At 45.9% G+C, this 21,713-nt stretch overlaps 1 protein-coding gene across 1 annotated transcript in view; it reads right to left on the bottom strand.

Annotated features, from left to right (window-relative positions):
* The window catches only part of LOC126249053 (G-box-binding factor-like), a 231,931-nt gene that overhangs the window by 23,709 nt on the left and 186,509 nt on the right, over positions 1 to 21,713 (bottom strand). Inside the window, exon 3 of the mRNA XM_049950690.1 lies at positions 3,463 to 3,705. Within this exon, the coding sequence (XP_049806647.1) occupies positions 3,463 to 3,705 (243 nt within the window). The remainder of the gene's footprint in view (positions 1 to 3,462; positions 3,706 to 21,713) is intronic.

Here is a 21,713-nt window from a genome sequence, read left to right as displayed (position 1 = left end):
GGCGCTGTGAATTCAAGAAAGAAGGATAGAAATATGGTTAATTGTATGGAAACTTTTCGGTCTATTTTACATTGTTACCACTACAAAACCCAGACGATACAGTTGCTGAAACCTCATGATCCGCAGCAACATCTAAATTTGCTCTTCTGTCTAAGAGCGGTTAGAAGTTGATGATATGTGGCCGGGCAATATTCTATGGAGTGACGAGGCAAGTTTACTCTACAGGTTGTAAATATACACACATCAAAAAAAGTTTTGCATCACCTCGGTTCCGAGAGTTCCGGAACCTGTACAGAAAACTGGAATAGAGATCAACATAAACATCATTTCCGCCCTTTTTATTGTTCATGAAAACCACACATTCCATGTTGTACCACCTTATAGCGAGACCTTCAGAGGTGGTGGTCCAGTTTACTGTACACACCAGTACCTCTAGTACCCAATAGCACGTCCTCTTGCATTGATGCTTGCATGTATTCCTCGTGGCATTCTATTCACAAGTTCATCAAGGCACTGTTGGTCCAGATTGTACCACTCCTCAACGGTGATTCGGCGTGGATCCCTCAGAGTCGTTGGTGGGTCACGTCGTCCATAAACAGCCCTATTCGGTCTATCCCAGGCATGTTTGATAGGGTTCATGTATGGAGAACATGCTGACCACTCTAGTTGAGCAATGTCGTTATCCTGAAGGAAGTCATTCACAAGATGTGCACGATGGGGGCGCGAATTGTTGTCCATGAAGACGAATGCCTCACCAATATGCTGCCGATATGGTTCCACTATCTGTCGGAGGATGGCATTCACGTATCGTACAGCCGCTACGGCGCCTTCCATGACCACCAGCGGTGCGCGTCGGCCCCACATAATGCCACCCGAAAACAGCAGGGAATCTCCACCTTGTTGCACTCGCTAGGCAGTGTGTCTAAGGCGTTCAGCCTGACCGGGTTGCCTCCAAACATGTCTCTGTCGATTGTTTGGTTGAAGGCATATGCGACACTCATCTGTGAAGAGAACTTGATGCAAATCCTGAGCGGTCCATTCGGCATGTTGTTGGCCCATCTGTACCGCGCTGCATGGTGTTGTGGTTGCAAAGATGGATCTCGCCATGGATGTCGGGAGTGAAGTTGCGCAACATGCAGGCTATTGCGCACAGTTTGAGTCGTAACACGACGTCCTGTGGCTGCACGGAAAGCATTATTCAACATGGTGGCGTTGCTGTCAGGGTTCCTCTGAGCCATAATCCGTAGGTAGCGATCATCCACTGCAGTAGTACCCGTTGGACGGCCTGAGCGAGGCATGTCATCGACAGTTCCTGTCTCTCTGTAACCCCTCCATGTCCGAACAACATCCCTTGGGTTCACTGCGAGACGCATGGACTCTTCCCTTGTTGAGAGCCCTTCCTGGCACAATGTCACAATGTGGACGCCATGGAAACGCGGTATTGACCGAGAGACATGGTCGAACTACAGACAATACGAGCCGTGTACCTCCTTCCTGGTGGAATGACTGGAAGTGATCAGTTGTCTGCCCCCCCCCCCCTCCGTGTAGTCGGCGCTGCTCATGCATGGTTGGCCGGCCGCGGTGGTCTCGCGGTTCTAGGCGCGCAGTCCGGAACCGTGCGACTGCTACGTCGCAGGTTCGAATCCTGCCTCGGGCATGGATGTGTGTGATGTCCTTAGGATAGTTAGGTTTAAGTAGTTCTAAGTTCTAGGGGACTACTGACCACAGCAGTTGAGTCCCATAGTGCTCAGAGCCATTTGAACCATCATGCATGGTTGTTTACATCTTTGTGCGGGTTTAGTGACATTTCTGAACTGTTAAAGGGACTGTGCCTGTAATACAATATTCGCAGTCAACGTCTATCTTCAGGAATTCTGGAAACCGGGGTGATGCAAAAACTTTTTTTGATGAGTGTGATTATACATACGCAATGTATTAGGAACTGGAACGTGGGCTTAGTCGAGAAAGACATAATGTTGATTTTATTATTAGCCACCGTTTACACAATTTGTTCAGTGTGAGCACCAGAGACGTCGCCAAAACGCTGCATTCGTAAAATGAGGTGATCAGCAGTTACTCGCAGCAGTTCCGGTGAAATCTCAGCAACTCGTCCCTGCATAAGGGGCTTCAGAGACCTAACGTGTCCCTCGAAAACGCTCTCTTTTAGATATCCCCAGAGTCTAAAGCCACGTGGATTCAGATCGGGTGATCTTGCAGGCCATCCATCAGAAAAACCTCTGGAGATAACACGTTGGTGGAAGGGTGTCTTAAGAATTTCTTTCACTGTGTGAGCGAGATGAGGTATTGCCCTATCTTGCATGAGAACAGTCTTCCAAATCGGGAATTGCATACTGTACAAGGAGGTCTCGATAACATGCAGACGTCACGGTACATCTGACAGGCCCTCTGCGTGTGTTCTCGTCATAGAATAACGGACCGAGAAGATGCTTGTCAACCCACGCCACACAGTCACTTATGCCGAGTGCAATGACTCTTCGTCCACAACAAGCGCACTAACAGTACCCAAATTCGGCAGATCTGTGTATTCACTACGCCGAGAGGTTCTAGGCGCTTCAGTCCGGAACCGCGCTCCTGCTACGGTCGCAGGTTCGAATCTTGCCTCGGGCATGGATTTGTGTGATGTCCCTAGGTTAGTTAGGTTTAAGTAGTTCTAACTCTAGGGGACTGATGACCTCAGATGTTAACTCCCATAGTGCTTAGAGCCATTTGAACTATTTGTGCATTCATTGCATCCTGTAGTGAAAAATGTACCTCGTAACTACATAGAATATTGTCTGGCCACCTGTCATCAACTTCGATCCGTGCCAGAAGCAGAAGAGCAAATTCAAAACGTTGCTGCTTATCTTGAGTTTTCAGTTACTGCTCCGATTGGGTCTTGTATGGGTACAAATGTAAAATAGACAGAGAACTTTCGTACCACGGTATGAACAGTTCTCGTGGCACCGCACTAGCACCACCCAGGACACGCGCTGCGTGGTCAGTTACAGTAACAGAAACCTGGTCAGTAACTTCCATCAGGTTAGGGAGCCTATCCCTCCCAGGTGCCACACCAAACTCACCCGTGTTTTCAAATTTCATTACCATCTTCTCTAAACCATTTCATGACATCGGGCCTGTTCTCTCAATGCAGCGCTGTAATTGCTGCCATTCATACAAAACAGTTTCACTAAGAGCGCATGGTTCCTCTTCTCGATATCCTTTCTGCTCACTCACATTGCGCCTTGTCAAATGACAGTGTAGATGTCATACAGTCATACGAACAGTGTACAGCGCCAGTTTTGTAGCTGGTGGCAAAAAATGGAACAAATTTTTTCCAGTGTAAATCGGCTCCACATTAACTCATTAGCATACCTACCAACTCTGACTGTCAAAAGATAATTACCTCCGCAAGTAGCTGCACCCGGTACTACAGTCTATAATGCATACGTGTGGTACAGTCACCTGTCCGAGGCGGAAGACCACCCCCGCCGCCACCACCACCGCCCCCGCCGCCACCTGGGCCCCCGCCGCCGCTGCCACCGCTATCCGAATTCTTGGAATGCCGCGACTGCTGCTGCTTATGTTGTTGCTGTTGTTGTTGGTTATGATGTTGCTGTTGCTGGTAGTGCTGTTGCTGTTGCTGTTGTTGTTGCTGCTGCTGGTGGTGCTCTGGGGGGTCGGGGCTGTCTTTGCTGTCCGCTTTGCCTGCAACAAGAAATACGTATGTTTTAGATCATGTGATAGTAGAATGTGAGGTTATATCCCTACTCATTCTCCTGAACAAAGCAGCTCTAGGACAGGCTCAGGTGAACGAGTGCACACAAATCTTTACACTCACTTTTCCGCAAATGCTTGTACAGTTAGCTGTAGACCTCCCCCCCCCCCCCCCCCCCAACCCCTCACAAGAAATAGCTCAGTTGTAGGAAGAAGCACTGGAGTGGAACACAGCTTTATTTATCATCACACAATATAGTTTAAACATCCTTGCCAAAGATTTCCGTAAGTAAACGTGACTGACTCCTAAATCCTATCAGTACAAAGGCCCTTTCAGGTTAATCATAGTGTAATTAAGACGCCACAACTACCGCTCAGTGCTAAGTCCTATCCTCATGGCATATATACTTGCGCAACCAGATAGCATGCATTTCAAAACCTTGTATGTAAGTGTGTCCTGCGAAAGACTCCCTGATTTCAAAATTAAATATCTACAATACTAAGATCGATAAACGAGTGAAAAACAATTTATTGTGAAATCTATAAGAATTTTATACAGAAGTTTCGAAATAGTTCGAAAAACTGCTAAGAGATGGCGCTGCACTCTCTGCAGTTCGTACAATATAAGCGTGAATAGCTAAACTCGTCGTCTTCAACCACTCTTAGCAAATTATATCATGATCTTTTCGAAATGTCCACCACTCGCAGTACGGAGTTGGTGCGAAAGAACAATGGAATTTTCCACCACATCCTGTAGTGTCTCAACAGAAATCAATTCATGTGCCGCACAGAACGCCGATTGAAGCTCTTGCAGCGTGGTGGGATGGTTCCGGTAGACAGGGTCTTTCAATACACCTCACAAAAAGTAGTCACAAGGAGTCAGAGTTTTTTATGGTTTTAGGGCGCAAAACTGCTACGGTCATTAGCGCCCGGTCTGTAACTTAGGAAAAGGTAAAAAAAAAAAAAAAACCTGGAAACCAGCAACAATATGAGCGAAACGCAAAAAAAGTGGGGAAACTAAAAACATAAGGAAAGCTTAAAAAATCACTATATAAGGGGGTTGTTTGTCTCCAAAAAGAGCTTCAAATGACTGACGTCATCTCACTGACACTAATGAACTCGAGAACGCGATCGGCTGAGCGTGTGTCATCTGCTAAAATGGAAGATATATCAGGCGACAGCTGTAGACGGGCGCGTAACGGAGGAAAATAGGGGCACTCAAGTAAAAGGTGTCTCACCGTCCACAGTTGAGAGCAGTGGGGACAAAGCGGGGGAGGATCGCCACTCAAAAGATGTCGATTGCTAAAAAGACAGTGCCCTATCCGGAGTCTAGTTAAAATTACCTCCTCCCGACGACGAGTTCGGGAGGAAGAGGTCCAAGCACAGAGAAGAGCTTTCACGTCCCGCAATTTATTATTGGGAAGTGTCGACCAATGTGCGTGCCATAAAAGAGCAACACGACGACATAAAATACTCCGTAGATCGGCGAAGGGAACCATGCGAATAGCAAGCTGAAGAAAGACTGCGGCCTTGGCCGCTATATCGGCCGCCTCGTTTCCACAGATACCAACATGTCCTGGAATCCAGAGGAATGCCACAGAGACACCCCGCAAGTGGAGCAAGTGGAGGCAGTCCTGAATCCGGTGGACCAGAGGGTCGACAGGGTAGAGAGCTTTGAGGAGAGAGTTGAGCGAATCTGCTCGTATACTGTATCCGCTGATGGCGACGGATGTATTGGACAGCCTGGAGAACAGCGTGAAGCTTCCCAGTAAAAACCGAACACTGGTCGGGAAGCCGAAATCGATTAGGGCTTTCGCCAACAATATAGGCACTCCCAACACCAAATGGTGAGGAGTCAGAGTTGGTGAATATTTGCAATAATCCAACACAGTGACTCTATTCCTCAAGTACTCCTCAAGAGAGTGAAACACCTTTTCGGTGCGACATGGTTTGGCCCCCTCTTGCATGAAGCACTCTGTGCCTGGTCGATACTCCAACGCTAGCTGTGTGGCGCTAAACTGTTCCAGAATTGCAACGTACCGTACACGAGTGATCGTTTTTCGCATAAAAAGTGGCCAACAACGCCTCCACTGCATACCGCAGCCCAGGGAGTAACTCTGGGAGAATAAAGTCGTTTTGTTTCATACAAATGGCGACTTTCGGAACCCCAAAACCGGGGATTTTATTTATTCGGAACCCCATTCATAAGGAAGTGTGCTTCATCTGTGAACCAGGTGCAGCCAACATCACGTCCTTCAATACCAATCATCGTGAGACCCTCGTCCACAAAGTCAGCCCTCTGTGTCACAGCTTGTACAGGTATGGCCTGGTGACACTGGATTATGAATGGAAACTTGTGTACGCTCTGCCTCAGTAATTTCTGCATGCTGTAACACTTAAAAACAGTCTCTGTTGTAATTCTTCGGACGGATTTCCTTCGATTTTGCTGAATAATTCCAGAGACTACGCCAACATTTTCATGGGGACCAACATTCGCCGCTGCCTGTCCGTTAGAATTCGGGGAAGGGTTTGCGAATGGTTTTTGCAGCAGGTACTTTTCGAAAATTAAATCGTGTTTGAAAACTGCGCTTTGTTGCCGTAGGACTGGTTTTAGGGCTTTTTTTTTTTTTTTTTTTTTTTTTGTGATACACCAGCATCGGAGCAAATGATTTCAACCTCTTCCTTTGGTACGCTAAGCTCGTTTCATATTTCGACGGTGGAAGTGATCACTGAGCTGCGGCACTTTATTTATATCCACTACGTATTGTAATTATAACGCTATCTGTTAACAGTTTTTCGAACAATTTCTAAACTTCTGTACAGAATTCGTAAACCTTTCACAATAAACAAACCATTTGCTTCCAGAATGAGATTTTCACTCTGCAGGGGAGTGATCGCTGATATCAGGCTTCCTGGCAAATTGAAACTGTGTGCTAGATCGAGACTCGAACTTGGGACCTTTGCCTTTCGCGAGCAAGTGCTCTACAACTGAGCTACTCAAGCACGACTCACGACACTTCCTCACACCTTCAATTCTGCCAGTACCTAGTCCCCTACCGTCAAAACTTCAAAGAAGCTCTTCTGCGAACCTTGCAGAACTAACGTTCCTGGAAGAAAGGATATTTCGGAGACATGGCTTAGCCACAGCCTGGGGGATGTTTTCAGAATGAGATTTTTACTCTGCAGCGCAGTGTTCGCTGATATGAAACTTCCTGGCAGATTAGAACGGTTTGACGGACGAAGACTCGAACTCGAGACTTTTGCCTTTCACGGGCAAGTGCTCCACCGACTGAGCTATCCAAGCATGACTCACCATCCCTGCCAGCAGCCTCATTCGTGCCAGTACCTCGTCTCCCGAGTTCGAGTCTCGGCCCGACATACAGTTTTAATCCGCCAGGAAGTTTCATATCAGCGCACACTCCGCTGCAGAGTGAAAATCTCATTCTGGAAACATCTCCAAGGTTTTGGGTAAGCTTTGTCTCCTCAATATCCTTTCTTCCAGGAGTGCTAGTTGTGCAAGGTTCGCAGAAGAGCTTCTGTGAAGTTTTCAAGGTCAGAGACGAGATACTGGTAGAATTGAAGCTGTGAGGAGAGGACGTGTCGTGCTTGGGTAGCTCAGATGGTAGAGCACTTGCCTGCGAAAGGTAAAGGTCCCGAATTCGAGTCTTGATCCGGCATACAGTTTTAATCTGCCAGGAAGTTTCACACAATTTGTTGCCCTCGTCTACCGATCTTAGTTTTCGAGATATTTAAGTTTGAAATCAGGGACTCCTTCGCGGGACACACTGTATCATTACAACTTCCTGAGTGTGAAGAAGGTAGTATACCTTGGCCAGGTAATGAATTAATCAGCCACTCTTCCTGGTGTTCACACGCTATGCCTCAACAATGTGGTGGTAGCATTCAGGATTATAGCACACTGTGTCACCTTTTGTTCCTCACTTACCTTTCACATTGCCACGTCAGGTCTCTAGTTGACCTTTATTGCCATATGCCCGAGTAAAAGCCATAACAACTCTTCATTCCTCTACATTTTCAAGTGCAGTATGTTCGGGGATTCTTGCTTTTCTGTAAGCATATATTACTAAACAAAGGCATTGAATCAAATGACATTTCTGCACACCTGCATGTGTAACCTGCTCCAGTAGCCCAGAGATCACACACAGACGTCAATGCTAAATTGTTGAAGTTATACCACGAGAGGCCAGCCTACGCTTACTGAGACATGATTATGGTGCTCGTTTGATGTATGGCGATAGATAATCCTTAACGCACATTATCTGATCAAAAGTACACGGATACGTTTTAGTCTACAATAATACGTCCAACCTTCGCTTTTATGAACTCTGCTGGGGACACTTTCAATGAAGTGTCTCAATATCTATGGAGGAATGGCAGCTCATTCTTCCCCAAGAGCCGAAATCAGACATTGGGGATCTGGAACAAAGTCGATGTTCATACTCATCCCAAAGGCGTTTCACTGTGTTCAGTTCGGGACTTTAGGTAGGCCAGTCCATTTCAGAATATAACTGTCTATAAACCATTGCCTTTCACACGAAATACACCATCATACCGCAACTATACCTCGTTCGTACTTCATTGTTGGTTTTATGCATTAAAACCCTTCCACTGATTGCCATAGGGCACAGAGTGATTAATATCTCCAAATCAATCGTTTCCAGTCATCCACCGACTAGAGGCATCTTTACACCAACTCCAGCGTCTCTTAGCACTGACTTCATTGAAATGTATGGCTTACGAGGAGCTGCTCGACATTTTGTCCGTTTCCTTTTAACACCTTAGGCCCAGTAATCGAGCTTGCTGGGCTGCTGGTAACACTCTGGATCTCACGAGTGATTCCATTCGCTGATTTCGTGAGATTTTTTACGACACTCCTTCGCAATGCTCGACATTCTCTGTCCGTCAACAGATGAGGTCTGTCTGGTCTTGGTTGAGCTATGGTTGTTCCACTTAACAATAACACGAATGGTCAACTAGGGCATCACTAGAACGGTTTGGAAGGTCCCTGATGGATTTGTTACTCTCGTGACATCCAATGACTTGCCCACGTTCTGAGTCGCTTAGCTGCGCTGACCGTCCCATTGTGATGTTATGACGTTACTGTTTCTGTACTGATAACACAATATCCTCGCCTCCTGTCATACTGTCGCGCCCGTCTCTTCTGTCAACATTGCACGTTGCATTGGAGTGTCCGGGTACCTCTGATCAGATAGTGCTTGTTCCGAAGTCATTAACAGCCATTTGATATCAGGTAAATACCTCCTCCAGACTTTTCCAGATTAATCGTCTCAGTCTTTTGTTTTGACCATCTACCAACCATGCGCCTGTTTACACGTCCCACCCACAGATATTTAATTATCATTGCAGTAATAATTACACAACTGGCCATTAAAATTACTGCACCACGAAGTAGACGTGCTACAGACGCGAAATTTAACCGACTGGAAGAAGATGCTGTGATATGCAAATGATCAGCTTTTCAGAGCGTTCACACAAGGTTGGCGCCGGTGGCGACACCTACAACTTGTTGATATGACGAAAGTTTCCAACCGAGTTCTCATACACAAACAGCAGTTGACCGGCGTTGCCTGGTCAAACGTTGTTGTGATGCCTCGTGTAAGGAGGAGAAATGCGTACCATCACGTTTCCGACTTTGATAAATGTCGGATTGTAACCTATCGCGATTGCGGTTTATCGTATCGCGACATTGCTGCTCCTGTTGGTCGAGATCCAATGACTGTTAGCAGAATATGGAATCGGTGGGTTCAGGAGGGTAATACGGAATGCCGTGCTGGATCCCAGCGGCCTCGTATCATTAGCAGGCATCTTATCCACATGGCTGTAACGCATCGTGCAGAGCCCGCATCTCGTGGTCGTGCGGTAGCGTTCTCGCTTCCCACGCCCGGGTTCCCGGGTTCGATTCCCGGCGGGGTCAGGGATTTTCTCTGCCTCGTGATGGCTGGGTGTTGTGTTCTGTCTTTAGGTTAGTTAGGTTTAAGTAGTTCTAAGTTCTAGGGGACTTATGACCACAGCAGTTGAGTCCCACAGTGCTCAGAGCCATTTGAACCATTTTTTTTTTTTTGGATCGTGCAGCCACGTCTCCATCCCTGAGTCAACAGATGGGGACGTTTGCAAGACAACAACCATCTGCACGAACAGTTCGACGATGTTTACAGCAGCACGGACTATCAGCTCGGAGACCATGGCTGCGGTTACCCTTGACGCTGCATCACAGACAGGTGTGTCTGCGATGCTGTACTCAACGACGAACATGGGTGCACGAATGGCAAAACGTCTTTTTTTCGGATAAATCCAGGTTCTGTTTACAGCATCATGCCGGTCGCATCCGTGTTTGGTGACATCGCGGTGAACGCACATTGGAAGCGTGTATTTGTCATCGCCATACTGGCGTATCACCTGGATGGTATGGGGTGCCATTGGTTACACTCAGATGTTTAGGACGGGTGGTAGGGACAGAGCATCGAGTGACATTATACTGAGTGCACTATCCGAAAATTACCTCGAGCAATTAAACAGAGAACCGACTCGTGGAGATAACATCTTGGACCTACTGATAACAAGCAGACCCGAACTTTTCGACTCTGTAAGTGCAGAACAGGGAATCAGTGATCATAAGGCCGTTGTAGCATCCCTGAATATGAAAGTTAATAGGAATACAAATAAAAGGGAGGAAGGTTTATCTGTTTAGCAAGAGTAATAGAAGGCAGATTTCAGACCACCTAACAGATCAAAACGAAAATTTCTGTTCCGACACTGACAATGTTGAGTGTTTATGGAAAAAGATCAAGGCAATCGTAAAATGCGTTTTAGACAGGTACGTGCCGAGTAAAACTGTGAGGGACGGGAAAAACCCACCGTGGTACAACAACAAAGTTAGGAAACTACTGCGAAAGCAAAGAGAGCTTCACTCCAAGTTTAAACGCAGCCAAAACCTCTCAGACAAACAGAAGCTAAGCGATGTCAAAGTTAGCGTAAGGAGGGCTATGCGAGAAGCGTTCAGTGAATTCGAAAGTAAAATTCTATGTACAGACTTGACAGAAAATCCTAGGAAGTTCTGGTCTTACGTTAAATCAGTAAGTGGCTCGAAACAGCATATCCAGACACTCCGGGATGATGATGGCATTGAAACAGAGGATGACACGCGTAAAGCTGAAATACTAAACACCTTTTTCCAAAGCTGTTTCACAGAGGAAGACCGCACTGCAGTTCCTTCTCTAAATCCTCGCACAAACGAAAAAATGGCTGACATCGAAATAAGTGTCCAAGGAATAGAAAAGCAACTGGAATCACTCAACAGAGGAAAGTCCACTGGACCTGACGGGATACCAATTCGATTCTACACAGAGTACGCGAAAGAACTTGCCCCCCTTCTAACAGCCGTGTACCGCAAGTCTCTAGAGGAACGGAGGGTTCCAAATGATTGGAAAAGAGCACAGGTAGTCCCAGTCTTCAAGAAGGGTCGTCGAGCAGATGCGCAAAACTATAGACCTATATCTCTGACGTCGATCTGTTGTAGAATTTTAGAACATGTTTTTTGCTCGAGTATCATGTCGTTTTTGGAAACCCAGAATCTACTATGTAGGAATCAACATGGATTCCGGAAACAGCGATCGTGTGAGACCCAGCTCGCGTTATTTGTTCATGAGACCCAGAAAATATTAGATACAGGCTCCCAGGTAGATGCTATTTTTCTTGACTTCCGGAAGGCGTTCGATACAGTTCCGCACTGTCGCCTGATAAACAAAGTAAGAGCCTACGGAATATCAGACCAGCTGTGTGGCTGGATTGAAGATTTTTTAGCAAACAGAACACAGCATGTTGTTATCAATGGAGAGACTCTACAGACGTTAAGGTAACCTCTGGCGTGCCACAGGGGAGTGTTATGGGACCATTGCTTTTCACAATATATATAAATGACCTAGTAGATAGTGTAGGAAGTTCCATGCGGCTTTTCGCGGATGATGCTGTAGTATACAGAGAAGTTGCAGCATTAGAAAATTGTAGCGAAATGCAGGAAGATCTGCAGCGGATAGGCACTTGGTGCAGGGAGTGGCAACTGTCCCTTAACATAGACAAATGTAATGTATTACGAATACATAGAAAGAAGGATCCTTTATTGTATGATTATATGATAGCGGAACAAACACTGGTAGCAGTTACCTCTGTAAAATATCTGGGAGTATGCGTGCGGAACGATTTGAAGTGGAATGATCATATAAAATCAATTGTTGCTAAGGCGGGTACCAGGCTGAGATTCATTGGGAGAGTGCTTAGAAAATGTAGTCCAGCAACAAAGGAGGTGGCTTACAAAACACTCGTTCGACCTATACTTGAGTATTGCTCATCAGTGTGGGATCCGTACCAGATCGGGTTGACGGAGGAGATAGAGAAGATCCAAAGAAGAGCGGCGCGTTTCGTCACAGGGTTATTTGGTAACCGTGATAGCGTTACGGAGATGTTTAATGAACTCAAGTGGCAGACTCTGCAAGAGAGGCGCTCTGCATCGCGGTGTAGCTTGCTCGCCAGGTTTCGAGAGGGTGCGTTTCTGGATGAGGTATCGAGTATATTGCTTCCCCCTACTTATACCTCCCGAGGAGATCACGAATGTAAAATTAGAGAGATTAGAGCGCGCACGGAGGCTTTCAGACAGTCGTTCTTCCCGCGAACCATACGCGACTGGAATAGGAAAGGGAGGTAATGACAGTGGCACGTAAAGTGCCCTCCGCCACACACCGTTGGGTGGCTTGTGGAGTATGGATGTAGATGTAGATGTAGATGTCTCGGTCACCTCTTGTTTGCATTGACGGCACTTTGAACAGTGGACGTTACATTTCAGAAGTGTTACGACCCGTGGCTCTACCCTTCATTCGATCCCTGCGAAACCCTACATTTTAGCAGGATAATGCACGACCGCATGTTGCAGGTCCTGTACGGGCCCTGCTGGATACAGAAAATGTTCGACTGCTGCTCTGGCCAGCACATTCTCCAGATCTCTCACCAATTGAAAACGTCTGGTCAGTGGTGGCCGAGCAACTGGCTCGTCACAAACGCCAGTCACTACTGTGGTATCGTGTTGAAGCTGCATGGGCAGCTGTACCTGTACATCGCATCCAAGCTCTGTTTGACTCAATGCCCAGGCGTATCAAGGCCGTTATTACGGCCAGAGGTGGTTGTTCTGGGTACTGATTTCTCAGGATCTATGCACCCATATTGCGTGAAAATCTAATCACATGTCAGTGCTAGTATAATATACTTGTCCAATGAATACCAGTTTATCATCTGCATTTCTTCTTGGTGTAGCAATTTTAATTGTCATTAGTGTACATTTTCGACTCCAGTCTGTTATCGGATCAATCCTGTCTTTCCTCTTGATTCCCAACAGATATCTTTCTACTGATCGCTGAACAACCCACAGTTTTTGAACGGTTTTCACATAAAAAGTCCATATCTCACTTCATAAATCAGAAATAGTCACACTTTCTTAGTTTCAGGCACATCACGGGCTCAGTTTTATAAATTCTCTCCAGTTTACCAAAAGATATCTACCTCGTTCATACTCTTCTAGTTATACACTTTGCTGCCCATTCAGTTATATGTACATTCATTTGCTTTAAAAACAGTATTATGCTTTCATTGTTAACCTGCACCATTTTCTTATCGAATACGTTACTGTAGCATTAAATGAATTGTCTTCCATACCTACTACCAAACTGGTTCTAATAAGTTCTTTCAACCGCCATTGTAGTTTATTTGCACTAGGCAGAAACATTGTAAGCAGAACATAAAACATTCGTGGTTCACATACGTTGCATTAACCCGAATGTTATGGAGTATGGTTTAACGTATAAAAGTATAAATACAAAACGCGCCTGAGTCCCAGTAACAACTGGCTCTACTCTCATTAACAAACTGCAATTTGATGGTATCCTATGCTAACTTCACATAGTTTTGGTGATGGTGAAGCACTAATGAAATATTCCGTACCTGGCTGGGCGCTGCAGTCTTCATTCGCCGTGAACAGCACCGCAGTACCAAAAACACCACGGCTAGGAATAGAACTCGCGTTAAAAGATACAGTCAAACATCTTCATGGCGAAGACAGTCGATTATTTTCTGAGAGAATGCCCCTGCTGATCCCCACATCATGCGTTCAGAATCGATCTTGTATTGGGCGTATGCCATGCAAAACTAAAGGCAGTTTACACTGTCAGTCCACCACGGTTGCGGAACTTCAAGATGCTGAGGGCTATTAGGATTCTTCACTTAAAGTGCGATAATTATTTTGGCTTATTTTTAGAAGTGAAACTCGGCCACCTCAAAAAACTTGTAAAACTTATAACAGAGCACTCATTTGAAGTTATGGTGATTTAAAATTATTATCAGAACGATTACACCACGCACATAATTTTTTTTCTAGTGACTTTTTTACAATCATTCCATCCACTATTACTCATAATTTGAAACCGAACATGTAGTTTTTTGCAATGGAATTCATAGATGAAATTTCGTGACAGCGAAAGTCCGAATTTTCATTCGAAGTCACAGAACTCAGTAACCGTTAAATAATGTTCATCTCGATTGAAGCTAAAGATTTGCGACGATCAGTGCTCACAGAGCACACCGTCTGCGAATAGTGAGCATTGAGCAAAATGGTTTATTATTTACGGTGGGCTACTACCGGCTAATCACAGTCGCAATTACAGTTAAAACCGACGTTTCCGGTAGCATGTTCTTTTAAAAACTGCCAGACTACCGGTATGTGCAGAAATATCTGTGAGAGGAATGGCAGTGCAATAATGGGAAGTCGATGGCAGAAATTCCGCTTTTGACGCAACCTGTATTGCATTTTCTAGGTTGCACTCACTACATTGCAAGCGACATCTGCTAGACGATTTCTGAGTAGAAAGACCTGCTGGATGTTCACCAGCAATAGGGCCTATGTATCAGAAGAATACATCGACCCGTAATGAAAACTATTAAGTACCTTCCTCTTGTCTAGCGCCCGGTTTATTCGGTAAGCCACTATTATCTCCACGATCTACCCACGTCCCCTTTCCCCTTGCAGGCTGTAATACTATGTTTCTCTATTCAGTTCTTTTTCTAGGCTTCAAACGAAACGAAGCCTAGTTCCCACATGGGGAAAGAGAAGCTAAACAATAAAACAGTGAAACTAAATATGCGATACTCCCGGCAGTGTTCTGAGAGTGCATTTCTAAAATAAGTAAATATCTGCGTTTATTTCATATTATTTAATTCTGTTTCAATTAGCTTACCGTAATTATAAACCATGTCTACCATCAGAATTCAATGAATCGATATTATAATGCTTGTGGAAACGTGTGAGTAGAAAACATAGGAACAGGCGAATATAATCTCTTAATGTAACACGCTAGTCAAATTAGGTTCCATATTATTATCCTGTTCTATTATTTTCACAAAAAGAGTTCTGGCCCATGTGTGTTAAAAATTTGGATTGAAAATCTACAAATTTGTATTGTGTTTTCATTTATTTTTGTTCGACTATCCCGAATCGAGCCATTTCCTCTACGATTTAATTCTATCTCGTTGCCATATTATGATTCGACATTCATTTTGAATTGAGTGCAACATATTACTTTTATCATCATTCTTTTCCTGTATCTTCTTTGGTGAACTCTTGCTTACGAGAACTGAATTATTTATTTGGGGCAACACAGTTACTGAAGTCTAGCTTTCAGTATTATTTGTGTGGCTGCGCAGTCCAGCTTCATATGTGAATGCTGCATTCAGCTATCCAGTGCAGCTTCGTATGTGAATGCTGAATGTTGTTTTGGTCTGAAGATAGGAACTCATCCTCGGTAAATAAGCGGAAATCTATTGCAGAAGAGTCTCTTAATCTGTCGTGTCTATGATATTTATGAAGTAATTTCTACCGCTTCAGCCACTTTTTACGAATATCTAATTAGCAGGACGCGTTTCTGCAGCATGCTGCCATCATGAGGTGCATTACAATTACATGTACATTACAGTAATCTTAAGTGCCATTACTAATTAGGTACATTTGCTGTGTCTTCTAGTGAGGTATCGAAATAGTATCACTGGTTGTATGTCGATACATGATTTCGTCTGGCAGAATTTCAGGGCTATTCAAAAGCACTCTCCCTAATCGAAGTAAAAAATTCCGCTAACTTCTTAATGTGGCGTCACACCGCCCTACTAGTGGCTCAAATGGCTCTAAGCACTATGGGACTTAACCTCTGAGGTCATCAGTCCCCTAGACCTAGAACTACTTAAACCTAACTAACCTAACGACATCACACACACCAAGCCTGAGGCAGGATTCGAACCTGCGACCGCAACAGCAGGGTGGTTCCGGACTGAAGCGCCTAGAACCGCTCGGTCACAGCGGCCGGAACTACTAGTTGGACCAGCAGAGTAGCAAGGTCTTTTCCTACCAGTATATGATACGTCGGGAGCACCCATGTTACAATCACCCGAAGAGGTACCCCTTTCTTGTCGATCTTCGAAAGACCATTTAACGTAGCGGGGAATAGTTCAATATCAATTAACACTCTTGGTAGTCTCCTACGACAAAGAACATTTCTTCAGGAGGCTGTTAGTCTTTCTCTCAATTCTTTGTGTGGGGTCAGCACCGACATTGAGATACACTGAATCAGATGGTAAACGCTCCATCTTCTAAAAGTAATCCTGCTTGTCCAAAAACGCTGTGGCATTTCCCTGTCCGCGAGTAAAATAACAATATCCAGCTCAGTTCTAGGTGAATGTTAAGCAGCCTTCTCAGTTATTGTTTGGCCTCATGGCTGTGAGAATTTGAACAACTTTTTGTTATACCGGAATTGAGTCCACCCAAATATTCTTTTCACGAGGGAGGTGGGAAAACGTGGCTGCTTTCCCTTCCTCGATGTGCTGGTCAAGAGGAAGGTTGATGGTAAGTTCGCACAGGCTTTTTATAGGAAGCCTACTCACGCTGACAGGCTGATAGTTGTCACCGTCCGGCTCATCCCCATGTGGTGCTTCGTCCGTTGCTTCACAGGGTGAACGTCACCTCAGATCCTGATAGTTTGTCGGCTGAGTTAGCCCGTTTTGAGGCCACCTTTCGCCATAATAGTTATAGAGAAAGAAAGATAAGACGTGCTTTGCGCTATCGATCAACTGTACAGCGGGTGACTGACGATAGTACCGAGGTGGTACCAAAGTCTGCAGCCTTTTTGCCCTGCGCAAGGAGCATTTACAACAGAATTGGTTGTATTTTGCTGACATATGATGTGAAATGTGTTTCTCGCCCAACATCTAAGATTAGGGTCCTTTAGATACCGTAAAGTATTATCTCTGTTTGCGGAAGGCGTGTGTCTACCGTATTCCTTGTACTTGTGACATGTCATATATTGGTCAAACTGTGAGGGCTGTGGAGGACCAGTGTAATGAGCAAAAGCGCCACAGCCTAGCAAATATGCTATTGAAGAACATTGTCTTGCCACCGGTCACCATATGCAATATAACAACACGGATATTCTGGCATTTACTTCTAGCTATTGGGATAGTGTTGAAAAGGAAGCAGGTGAAATTAAATTAGCGGGTAGCTCGAAGATTCGATTCCTGCCTCGGGCATCGATGTGTGTGATGTCCTTATGGTAGTTAGGTTTAAGTAGTTCTAAGTCTAGGGGACTGATGACCTCAGATGTTAAGCCCAATAGTTCAAAATGGCTCTGAGCACTATGGGACTCAACATCTTAGGTCATAAGTCCCCTAGAACTTAGAACTACTTAAACCTAACTAACCTAAGGACATCACACACACCCATGCCCGAGGCAGGATTCGAACCTGCGACCGTAGCAGTCCCGCGGAAGCCCAATAGTGCTTAGAGCCATTTAAACCATTTTTTTAGCCGGTAACCTAACAAATAGAGACGGAAATCTTGCTTAAATTCTGCATGGAATCCTCCCCTTCGTCAAAAGACAAAGTTGGTTATTAATTTTAGCATCTTTGGTCATGAGATGGCGCAAGTGTTTACAGTGTGTGTGTGTGTGTGTGTGTGTGTGTGTGTGTGTGTGTTTCCGGAATTACTCTCCAAATCGACGTTTTAAATTCCCTTATACAGCGCTCGCTTGCTTGCCACAGGTTTCCCTTCAAAATGACACCTGTCGAAATAGCGGCGGTTGTCGAAGACGTCATCCGGCTGCATTCCTTGAATGTTGTTTATTTCATTTTTCTTTAGTAATGCCAAGGCATTAGTAAATCTTACACATTTCATAATACTTCTTCGTGTTGTCACACTACTTTTTTTATTGGAATCACTTTTTAACTACATCACCTAAATCGAGCAGACTTGTCTAACCTCGCCACCTTATGTCCTACCGACACCTTTATTCCGTGTTATGTTTAAATTTCTGGCTAGTGTCCTGTCTTCTTGTTAATGCTGATCTTTTTGAGTACATCCGAAACTTTAGTGAACAAAACTCTATGAGAGTCTTTTTACAAGTCAGGTAAACTGCACATATTTCCCTGCGTTTTTAAAGGATCTTTCACGAAGTATTGGTGAATCATTACCTGTCTTGAACCTATTATCATTCCGAAGCCGAACTGCTCATCATCCAGTTCTCTCAACTTTAAATTGCAATCTTGTGTCATTCTTCTTCTTAGACTCTTTGCTGAATGATATACCATACTCATTGCCCTATATTCTGTAGATTTCATGGATACGTTCTAGACATCCACCGATGTCCTGGAGCAACAGGTTGACATACTGTTAACTCGTCTAATAGTTCTGTGCGCCGCAAAAGTAATTTATTATGGACATTATCAAATGTTCATAATAATGCACTCGACAATGTATAGCAACTCGTAGGACTGTGAATGTACCGCAGTTCTTTATGTGACAGCTCTCTGATGTCGTTAACGCCCAGACACATTTTTGCTCTGCATGTGACAACATTGACATCACGATTGAGCAATTTAAGGGTATTATGCAGATACATTATGTGATCAAAAGTATCCGGACAACCCCAAAAACATACCTTTTTCATATCAGGTGAATTGTGCTGCCACCTGCTGCCGGGTACTCCATATCAGAGACGTCAGCAGTCATTAGACATGGTGAGAGAACAGAATGGGGCGCTCTGCGGAACTCAACGGACTTCGAATGTGGTCAGGTGATTGGGTGTTCCTTGTATAATACTCCTGTACGCGAGATTTCCACACTCCTAAACATCCGTAGGTACACTATCTCCTATGTGATAGTGAATTGGAAACGTGAAGGGACACGCACAGCACAAAAAAAAAAAAAAGCGTGCAGGCCGACCTCGTCTGTTGACTGACAGAGACCGCCGACAGTTGAAGAGGGTCGTAGTGTGTAATAGACGGAGATCTATCCAAACCATAACACAGGAATTCCAAAATGCATTAGGATCCACTGCAAGTACTATGACAGTTAGGCGGGAGGTGAGAAAACTTGGATTTCATGGTCGAGTGGCTGCTCATAAGGCACACATTACGCCGGTAAATGCCAAACGACGCCTCGCTTGGTGTAAGGAGTGTAAACATTGGAAGACTGCACAGTGGAAAAATGTTGTGTGGAGTGACGAACACAGTACACAATGTGGCGATCCGATGGCATGGTGAGGGTATAGCGAATGCCCGATGAACGTCATCTGCCAGCGAATGTAGTGCCAACAGTAAAATTCGGAGGCGGTGGTGTTACGGTGTCGTCGTGTTCTAAGCATCTTCTTGCTTACCACTGTTAAAGAGCAATTCGGGGATGGCGATTGCATCTTTCAACACGATCGAGCACCTGCCCAAATTCACGGCCTGTGGCGGGGTGGTTACACGGCAATAACATCCCTGCAATGCTAATGGGCTGCGCAGAGTCCAAACCTGAATCCTATAGAACATCTTTGGGACACCGACGGAATCGATACCTCTGTTCAGTGCAGCACTCCGTAAAGACCGGGCTGCCATTTCCCAAGAAACCTTCCAGCCCTTGTTTGAACGTATGCCTGCGAGAGTGGAAGCGGCCATCACGGCTAAGGGTGGGCCAACACCATACTGAATTCCAGCATTACCGATGGAGGGCACCACGAACTTGTAAGTCATTTTCAGCCAGGTGTCCGGATACTTTTGATCACATTTGTTGCTGTTTACACAGAGATATTGCCATTGAGTCCTCCTGCTGTCTCTGTTGTGCACCACGTGAATAAATATGCGTTTTGAAATATAGAAGTGTACACGTCAACTGCCAAGATCGCTAAATGTTACTTTATTTTGGAGAACTAGTTTCGGCAGTTTAAGTTGCCATCATCGGATCTCATGCAAGCACGAGTAAACCTCAAGGAATCAAATGGTTCAAATGGCTGTAAGCACTATGGGACTTAACATCTGAGGTCATCAGTGCCCTAGACTAGAACTACTTAAACCTAACTAACCCAAGGACATTACACACATCCATGCCCGAGGCAAGACTCAAACCTGCTACCGTAGCAGCAGCGCGGTTCCGGACTGAAGCGCCTAGAACCGCTCGGCCACAGCGGCCGGCCTCAAGGAATGTCCATCACCTGTACGATATACACTCCTGGAAATGGAAAAAAGAACACATTGACACCGGTGTGTCAGACCCACCTACTTGCTCCGGACACTGCGAGAGGGCTGTACAAGCAATGATCACACGCACGGCACAGCGGACACACCAGGAACCGCGGTGTTGGCCGTCGAATGGCGCTAGCTGCGCAGCATTTGTGCACCGCCGCCGTCAGTGTCAGCCAGTTTGCCGTGGCATACGGAGCTCCATCGCAGTCTTTAACACTGGTAGCATGCCGCGACAGCGTGGACGTGAACCGTATGTGCAGTTGACGGACTTTGAGCGAGGGCGTATAGTGGGCATGCGGGAGGCCGGGTGGACGTACCGCCGAATTGCTCAACACGTGGGGCGTGAGGTCTCCACAGTACATCGATGTTGTCGCCAGTGGTCGGCGGAAGGTGCACGTGCCCGTCGACCTGGGACCGGACCGCAGCGACGCACGGATGCACGCCAAGACCGTAGGATCCTACGCAGTGCCGTAGGGGACCGCACCGCCACTTCCCAGCAAATTAGGGACACTGTTGCTCCTGGGGTATCGGCGAGGACCATTCGCAACCGTCTCCATGAGGCTGGGCTACGGTCCCGCACACCGTTAGGCCGTCTTCCGCTCACGCCCCAACATCGTGCAGCCCGCCTCCAGTGGTGTCGCGACAGGCGTGAATGGAGGGACGAATGGAGACGTGTCGTCTTCAGCGATGAGAGTCGCTTCTGCCTTGGTGCCAATGATGGTCGTATGCGTGTTTGGCGCCGTGCAGGTGAGCGCCACAATCAGGACTGCATACGACCGAGGCACACAGGGCCAACACCCGGCATCATGGTGTGGGGAGCGATCTCCTATACTGGCCGTACACCACTGGTGATCGTCGAGGGGACACTGAATAGTGCACGGTACATCCAAACCGTCATCGAACCCACCGTTCTACCATTCCTAGACCGGCAAGGGAACTTGCTGTTCCAACAGGACAATGCACGTCCGCATGTATCCCGTGCCACCCAACGTGCTCTAGTAGGTGTAAGTCAACTACCCTGGCCAGCAAGATCTCCGGATCTGTCCCCCATTGAGCATGTTTGGGACTGGATGAAGCGTCGTCTCACGCGGTCTGCACGTCCAGCACGAACGCTGGTCCAACTGAGGCGCCAGGTAGAAATGGCATGGCAAGCCGTTCCACAGGACTACATCCAGCATCTCTACGATCGTCTCCATGGGAGAATAGCAGCCTGCATTGCTGCGAAAGGTGGATATACACTGTACTAGTGGCGACATTGTGCATGCTCTGTTGCCTGTGTCTATGGTTCAAATGGCTCTGAGCACTATGGGACTCAACTGCTGAGGTCATTAGTCCCCTAGAACTTAGAACTAGTTAAACCTAACTAACCTAAGGACATC

The sequence above is a fragment of the Schistocerca nitens genome, chromosome 1, assembly GCF_023898315.1.
Source record: "Schistocerca nitens isolate TAMUIC-IGC-003100 chromosome 1, iqSchNite1.1, whole genome shotgun sequence".
Classification (NCBI taxonomy): Eukaryota; Metazoa; Arthropoda; class Insecta; order Orthoptera; family Acrididae; genus Schistocerca; species Schistocerca nitens.
The sequence above is the reverse complement of the archived record's forward strand: the minus strand, read 5'-3'. Positions and strand labels throughout refer to the sequence as shown.